General features: G+C 47.0%; 1 protein-coding gene across 1 annotated transcript; it reads left to right on the plus strand.

The window, feature by feature from the left end:
- The first annotated feature begins 1,096 nt into the window (after nt 1-1,096).
- LOC135979178 (myb/SANT-like DNA-binding domain-containing protein 2) lies at nt 1,097-8,570 on the plus strand. The gene is made up of 2 exons (XM_065579715.1): nt 1,097-7,212; nt 8,036-8,570. Exons 1-2 carry the CDS (start codon nt 6,675-6,677, stop codon nt 8,335-8,337), a joined length of 840 nt encoding a protein of 279 aa, XP_065435787.1. The 5' UTR covers nt 1,097-6,674; the 3' UTR covers nt 8,338-8,570.
- The last annotated feature ends 342 nt before the right edge of the window (nt 8,571-8,912 follow it).

The raw sequence follows: 8,912 nt of genomic DNA on the forward strand, positions 1-8,912 counted from the left end.
GGACAGGAAGTGAAGGTCTCAGAGCAGCTGAGTGAGCTCAGCGCTTGGCAGGCAGGATTCCAAGAGTCCATCCCACTTAAGAAGGAAAGCAGAAGGGTTTGCCATAAGTAAAGCATAGCTGTTCCTCTCACAAGCATGCCTGCCCAGCAGGTGCCCTGAGCCTGGGTATCGAGGTGTGTGTCTGGGGGGGATATAATAGAGGTCTATGAAATCACAAATGATGTTGAGAAAGTGAATAGGAAACTTATTTACCCCTTGGCATAACACAAGAACCAGGGGTCACCCAATGAAGTTAATAGGCAGCAGGTTTAAAACTAACATAAGGAAGTACTTCATACAATGCACAGTCCAAATGTGGAACTCATCAGGGGATGTTGTGAAAGCCAAAAGAATAGTGAATAGTGAATCAGGTTCAAGAAAGAATGAGATAAATTTCTGGAGAATAGAGCCTTCAATGGCTATTAGCCAAAATAGTCAGGGATGTAACCCCACGCTGTGGGTGTTCCTAAACCTTCAACTGTCAGAAGCTGGGACTGGACAATGGGTTGGATCACTTGATAAATTGCCCTGTTCTGTTCATTACTTTTGGACCATCCGGCACCAGCAACTATTGAAAGACAGAATACAGGACCATGGGTGTGACCCAGTAGGCCATTCTTATGTCCGGAAAAGCCACATCTATGAGCAAAGAAAATCCTCTCCAGTTGCTTTTATGTTGGCTCAGAACACGTAGTAGTCAGTTGCTAGCTAAGGAAAATGAGCATTTATTGCCAGTTACACTGTCATCTGTTCTACTTGCAAATCCCTAGAACAGCTCTGTGATCCAAATAGACTGTTCTCATCCGCCTCCCAGCAAGTGAGGAAAAAGTCCTTCATCTAAGGAATAAATCCTTTGTTCAGCAGCATTTCCAGCTGTGCCTCAGCTGGAGTTAAACCACCACAAAAAGAAAAGTATAACTGATGTTCCCTCCACCCCCCCCCCGCTCAGGTTGAATTTGCTCACATGCCCTATCAATTCCCCACTAAGCCACTGTAGTGATCACATCTCTGCAGCACATCGTTGCTTCTGTTTCCATAGCGATAGGAGGCACTGACTGCAGAGAAATGTGATGGTTTCAGTCTCTGGCCAAACCATCAGTGCAGGAGGCGGCGATTGCGGTTTATGAGCTGTGCAGGGAAACAAAAGCCTGACCTGGTAATGTCAGTCTAGGGACTGGTTGAAATCAAGGGAGATAAAAAAGAATGGGGATATCACAGTTGTGGGTGTAAGAAATTCATGGTGGGGAGCTAGAGAATGAGAGGAGTAGGGAGGAGAGACAATGGAGGGATGCAGTGTGGGTGGAAGAAGAAGGGAACAGGACCAAAGAAATGTGGGAGACAACTCAAATGGGAGGCAGGCAGCTTCAGTTAAATAATATGTACCAGGATAACAACAGAAGCTATTTAAAAGCTTGAGATATAGGAGGGAGCTATCCTAATTATGGTTTGGACCAGTCTCAAGTATTTTGAGTCAGCTTCCTGAGACACCCTGTTTTCTGGCTGCTGGATACAACTGATTCCCATTCAAGGCAATGAATGTGGCAACGGAGTCAGGCCGGAGGATTTTGGTCAGCTGAAGTTATAAATCCTGGGGGAAGCTACCATACACACCCTACAACTAACTTGACAACAGTTAGGCTGCTGGTGTGCTGACAACATTGCCTGTCATTCTGACTTCTTGTGCTCCTCATCTGTTTATATCTGTCTGTTGTCTCTTGGTTTGTACTTAGACTGTAAGCTCCTTGGGGCAGGGACCGTCTATTTGTTCTGCCTAGTACAACGGGGCCCTGGTATATGACTCGGGTTCCAAGATGCTACAATAATATAAATAATAATAATAAAACATACCACTGTAGGAAACTCCAGAAATCTAGACCGTCCCTTTCCCTTGATTTCTTGCTCACAGAGCCTGGGGTGACACACCTGCATGTGACAATCACCTGGAAAGCAGAATGTCATTTATAAATAAAACAACTCAATGGAAGAGGAAAACTCCGGTTTATTTTTATTTGCTCTGTGGACATCCGGGTCTCACAGCACTTACCCACAGCACTGGCCACAACATCTAGGGTCATGTCTGGAACTCCTGGGAGCCATCCAAGTGTCTCCAATACTAGAGTATGGCCCTTGGGGTTGTTAATGGAGCAATGGTTTCTTTTTCGAGAGCTTTGGATGTGAAGTACCATGCACAGTTTGAGGCTCGCTGGTAGAAAACAGATGAAAGGCATCTGGAGGGACTCCAAAGCAGGGCAATAAAATAAAAGGCTTTCCGGCTGTAGCGCTTGGAAGGGATTAAGGGGATTTTATATATTCATCCTAGAGAAAAGAAGACAATGTGGTATATGACAACTGGCCCGATATATGTCAGGGTTAATAGCACCAAAAGGGGGGAGGAATTGCTGAAGCTGGTTAAGAGGACTAATGCAAAGAAGCTATCCTAAGGCTAGATTGCATCTGTCCCTGTATAGATGTGCAAGAGAGACAGAGGATGTAGGATTTCCACTCTCTGTCTTGCCCTGCATAGGGGCCAGACACAATCACAGTCCTTGCACTCAAACAGGACACAGGCTGCCTCAGGCTAGTGACCACATTGGTATTAGCCTCCCCAAGCAGGGAAGAGATGGCCCCTGATCCTTCTCCACGCTAGCCAGGGACTGACCCCATTCAGGGCAGAGCGTATGCTGCACCTTGTAAAACGGTGTAATAGAGGCAGCCTGGAAGCCCTGGAAGAATTATTCCTATAAGAGGGGGAGGGGTCAGCCAGAGGGGACTGGTGCTGCCCAAAAAGGGCGATGCTGGTCAAGTAGGGTGGCCGAGGGGGCTGGGATTATGCTGAGTCAGTATATCTCTGCTACAGCCTCCACCAATGGAGCTTCAGCAATAGGAACACCCCCTGCCCCTCCCCACAGACACCTCCCCCAGTGTGGTGGGTGAGGTCAGTGGTGCAGAGAGATGCAACTGACTCTCATTTTAACCCAGTGCTGCAAACTCTCACGGTTTTAGCTGGAAAAAGTGAACGCTAAATGCTCAGAAACCAAAAGGCAAGTACAAAGAACCCAGCTTTTATTATTTTTGTAAATTTGATGATTTTTAACCTAATCTTACAATTTTTGGAGTCAGACACATGGTTCTGAATGTTGGAGATTGGCAATACGATAAACTTGTAGAGCTGAATCAAGCTACGAGGGGAAAATGTAACAGTAAAGTCCATTGTCCAATGGGACAATTAACTGAGAAAGGCCAAGGAAGCAACATCCCTAGAGACAAACATGAACAGACTAATTGGTGTGAAAAGATATGTACACCTGCCTGGTAGTTGGGAAAGTAAAGGTTCATTGACTCTCTGTCCCAGAGCAGAATATACAGCTGCCAACTCTCATTCACCAGGAATTGCCAAGGAGCAAAGCCACTGTAAAAAGAGTGTGTGTGACGTCTTGCTTTCTGTGGGTTTGGATCACTCTGGTACCAGGCACCCTATTGCTAGCTACTCTGATGAAAAGAGAGACTGGCCGGCTGAAAGGAGCCTTGTATGGATGTTCAGCACCTCTAAAGCTTCTCCTTCCACTTGGTGGCAAGTGGCTTGCATTTTCGCAATAGGAGGATGTGAGGTCTGGCCTTGTTGTCATGAGGCTAGGAGTGGCCATGGTGTGTAGTGTAATGACAGCTGCAAAGAGGTAGGTGACCATCGTTTAGGCCAAAAAAAGTTTTGTTTTAAAATGCAGAGAAAATAATATCTTTGAAAAATGAAAGCTAACATATCATTTAAAATAATAAACTTCAGGATTTGCAAGTATATGATCTAGTGAACAAGCGCTTACTGCTGTTCCTCAGTCAATGGGAATTTTATCATGACTTCAGTGGGACTACAATTAGGCCAAAAGGTAGCAGTATCATATAACTAACCATTCTGAATAGTGATGCATCATTTTTTAAGTTTTTTAAATGTATTTTACTTTTCGATAAGTGTAATACATATTAACAACACAGTGATATGGTCGTTAGTCAAAATTCAGTTGTACATGCAAAATCAGTTAGTGTAATCCAGGAAATCATTATTATGGGCTGGATCCCTACATCATCTGGGGTAAATTGGGATAGCACCGTTGACTTTAATTAAGCTGCTCTGATTTACATTTACAGCTGAAAATCTGGTCCTGAATTTACTAGGTACTTTTTTTTTATTATGGCCAGTGTTTTCATTATAATCCCTCTGTATATTGTTTATTCCAGATTCTTTAAATCCTATTCAGTATTGGTCTCCCATAATGTTTCCATTTACTTCCCTTCCCACCTTCAGATTTTCTTAGCAATCAAGATCATGCAAGATAAACACAGTGGGTCTCTTGAGAGATTACATGCCAGCAGAGTCAGCAGTACTGTACATACCCATGCCCTTGTTCTGCAGTGCTCCTTTTGTCTCATCATTATTTATTTAACCTGCGTGCCCCATGCTCATTCTGTGCCTCTCAGTTTACACGGTAATGATACTGTGGTAACACAGTTCCTTTCTTTGTCTCTCTAACAGTAATGTGTTTCCAGAAACCCAGTGCAACCTTAAACCCAGACTGTAACAGCATCTCAGCCAAATGACTAGCATGCTGCAGAGAGGACTGATGTCACTTGGTTTCTGAATGAAGCTTCCAATCTGATCTGGGGTCAGATCATCTGTGCTTTGTCTCAATGAACCAGCAAAGGCCTGGGGGGTGCATCACAAACAAAAGGAAGAGGCAGGGAAATGTGAAGGACTCTATAGTAATGGGCAGAGGGATCAGGAAACAGCTTTAGAATTCTGCAGCTTAATTCTGATGGGCTATTGATGTCAGCCTAGCAAAGAACTAATCCTGCCCCCATACTGCAGCTAATGACACAATACCCACTGACTTTGCTGAAAGCAGGATTGGGACCTAAATACACAGATCCAACAGAATATATGAGGTCCTGTTTGAATCCACCAGTTAATATTCTGCCACCAGATTGCAAGGAAGGTTGGGATGATTTCCCGGCCTGTGAGTCAATCACATCTGCTTTCTAGATACTGGTAATCACCCTGCCAGAGAGGATGTCTCCTGACAACTCATACCAATACGTCTCAGGAGAACTGGGGTTTTTTGCTTTTTGCTTAACACCGGGAGTTACATTCTGCTCTCGCGTAGAGACCTGCAACCCTGCCAGCAACAGAATGTGACCCTGACTCCTCAGGTTAAAGGAAGTTAGGATTCAGGATCTCCCTGCCTCCTAATCCTGTGCTCTGACCATTAGAGTAAATTGCATTTTATAGGTTAGTGTGACTGAGTATTTAATCTAGGCTTTAATCAGTGGCCGCATACGTGGACTAGAAGTATTTACAGGGAGCTAAATAGTGCAGTAGGCTAGTGTGCTAGCCTTTCACCTCTGGAGACCTGAAAGAAGACTTGGTTTAGGTCACAAATGAGTCACGCTCTTACTAGCAACGTAGTTCTTAATGGCCGTTTTGTCCACATCACAAATACCACACAGTTCAGCATGAGGCCCAGTCTCTGCTGAAGAGGCCTAGGAGTGGAATGGCAGAGGGAGGGGTAATGTAGGTTATATGACTGAGGTGCATAGACAGAGCAAGGTGGAGATTCAGAGTTGGTTGTTACAGATCATGGCACAATGATGTGGAAAGGTGACACAATACCTTTTTCCTTCCTGCTCCGTTTATCTTCTTCCCCTCACTCTTTGCACTGGGCCTTTTGTCAGACTGCCCCTGTGCACAGAGCAGTCTCCTTGGATTCATCTGACTAGAAATCTCTTTCCTTCTGCAAATTCCTCCTTAAAACCCAGCTCGCCACGTAATCCCTCCCATCTTCTTGTCATCACCAATAACCCTCACACCCTCCTTCACCTGAATTGTTGCCCAATGTCTTCCCCTCTCCCAGGGCAATCAGATGGGGTGGAGAGGCAGAAGCCACTCCCTCCTGGGATTCCCCGCAATCCCCCATTTATGGGAAGTGTTCTGGGTTCCATAGCGAGGCTCCTCTTTTTGTCACTGGAGGAGATGAGGTAAAGGAGAAAAGAAACCACCCAGGTGGTAAGAGATTCACATAGAGGAGTGTATGAGGGGGCAGAGCTGCACCGCTGGAATAGTGGCAATGCATAATGGCTTGGAACCAAATCCTTTCCCTCACTGCCCAAGTCAAGAGGGGCAAGAAAGGCCGCTGAGAAAGCACACTCAGCTTCAGCATAGCCACTCCATGCATCGACTCCCTGGGGAAGCCTGCTCCACTTAGGCCTGGTCTACACTACGGGTTTAGGTCGACTTTAGCAGCGTTAAATCGAATTAAGCCTGGACACGTCCACACGACGAAGCCCTTTCTTTCGACTTAAAGGGTCCTTTAAACCGGTTTCTTTACACCACCTCTGACGAGGGGATTAGTGATAAAACCGTCCTTTGCGGGTCGGAATTGGGGTAGTGTGGACGGAATTCGACGTTATTGGCCTCCGGGAGCTATCCCACAGTGCTTCATTGTGACCGCTCTGGACAGCACTCTCAACTCAGATGCACTGACCAGGTAGACAGGAAAAGACCCGCGAATGTTTGAATTTCATTTCCTGTTTGCTCAGCGTGGAGAGCACAGGTGACCACGCAGAGCTCATCAGCACAGGTAACCGTGATGGAGTCCCAGGATCGCAAAAGAGCTCCAGCATGGACCAAACGGGAGGTACGGGATCTGCTCGCCATATGGGGAGATGAAGCAGTGATAGCTGAACTCCGTAGCAGTAAAAGAAATGGCAAAGTATTAGAAAAGATCTCCAAGGCCATGAAGGACCGAGGCCATAACAGGGACACACAGCAGTGCCGCGTGAAAATTAAGGAGCTACGGCAAGCTTACCACAAAGCCAGAGAAGCAAACGGAAGGTCCGGGGCAGAGCCGCAAACTTGCCGCTTCTACGCGGAGCTGCATGCGATCCTAGGGGGTGCAGCCACCACTACCCCAACCGTGTGCTATGACTCTCTCACTGGAGAAACACACAGGGAAGACGGTTCGGGGAACGAGGAAGATGAGGATGGAGGTACTGTAGGTAGCTCACAGCAGCAAGGAAGCGGAGAAACCGGTTTCCCCAACAGCCAGGATATGTTTGTTACCCTGGACCTGGAACCAGTAACCCCCGAACTCACCCAAGACCCTCAGGGCACACAGGAGACCTCTGGTGAGTGTACCTTTGTAAATATTTGTAAACATTACACATGGTTTAAAAGCAAGCGTGTTTAATGATTAATTTGCCCTGGCAATCGCGGCCAGTACATCTACTGGAAAAGTCTGTTAACGTGTATGGGGATGGAGCGGAAATCCTCCAGGGACATCTCCAGAAAGCTCTCCTTTATGTACTCCCAAAGCGTTTGCAAAAGGTTTCTGGGGAGGGCTGCCTTATCCCGTCCGCCATGGTAGGACACTTTACCACGCCAGGCCAGTAGCACGTAGTCTGGAATCATTTCATAACAAAGCATGGCAGCGTATGGTCCCGGTGTTTGCTGGCATGCAGACAATATCCATTCCTTATCTCTCTTTGTTATCCTCAGGAGAGTGATATCATTCACGGTCACCTGGTTGAAATGGGGTGATTTTATTAAGGGGACATTCAGAGGCGCCCATTCCTGCTCTTCTGAACAGAAATGTTCCCCGCTGTTAACCACGCGGTGGAGGGGAGGGGTGAAGTGATCATCCCAGACAATCGTGTGTGTGTGTGGGGGGGGGGGGTGGTGGTTTACTTGGGTTTGTGCCGCATGTTAACCGGGAAACCTCCTTTTACATTGAAAACCCATTTTAAATGGACAACCCAATTCATCCTTGATATGGGAAATGCGCTGCTGTTTGCAACCTTTCCCGCATGTTAAGAAGGTTAAAAAAGCCAAAACACTGTGGCCTACCATGGCTGCCTGCAAGCCGAAATATGCGACCTTGTAATGAAAGAGTGTACCCATTGTTCTCTAAAATGTGTCCTTTTTAACCACCTCTCCCTTCTCCTCCACCAGCTGCAAATGTTTCTCCTTCGCAGAGGCTAGTGAACATTAGAAAGAGAAAACGTAGGACGAGGGACGATATGTTCACGGAGCTGCAGATGTCCTCCCATGCTGATAGAGCACAGCAGAATGCGTGGAGGCAGTCAATGTCGGACATGAGAAAAGCACAATATGAACGAGAGGAGAGGTGGCAGGCTGAATGGCGGGATGAAAAGAGCAAGTGGCGGGCTGAAGACGATAGGTGGCGTCAGCTTGCAGACAGACGGCAAGAGTCAATGCTCCGTCTGCTGGAGCATCAAACTGATATGCTCTAGCCTATGGTTGAGCTGCAGGAAAGGCAGCAGGAGCAGAGACCGCCGCTACAGCCCCTGTTTAACCAACAGCCCTCCTCCCCAAGTTCCATAGCCTCCTCACCAAGACGCCCAAGAACACAGTGGGGGGGGGGGCCTCCGTCCACCCAGTCACTCCACCCCAGATGATCGCCCAAGCATCAGAAGGCTGGCCTTCAATAAGACTTAAAGTTTTAAAATGCAGTGGGCCTTCAATAAGACTTAAAGTTTTAAAATGCAGTGTGTCCTTTTTCATCCCTCCTCCCCCACCCACCCCAGGCTACCTTGGCAATTATCCCCCTACTTCTGTGAGGAACTAATAAAGAATGCATGAATGTGAAAAAACAATGACTTTATTGCCTCTGCAAGCGGTGCTCGAATTGGGGAGGGGAGGGTGGGGTGGTTGGTTTACAGGGAAGTAGAGTGAACCGGGTCGGGGGCGGAGGGGGGTTTGGAGGGTTCATCAAGGAGAAACAAACAGAAGTTTCACACAGTAGCCTGGCCAGTCACAAAACTCGTTTTCAAAGCTTCTCTGATGCGCACCGCGCCCTGCTGTGCTC

Source organism: Chrysemys picta, unplaced genomic scaffold (assembly GCF_011386835.1).
Source record: "Chrysemys picta bellii isolate R12L10 unplaced genomic scaffold, ASM1138683v2 scaf703, whole genome shotgun sequence".
NCBI lineage: Eukaryota > Metazoa > Chordata > Testudines > Emydidae > Chrysemys > Chrysemys picta.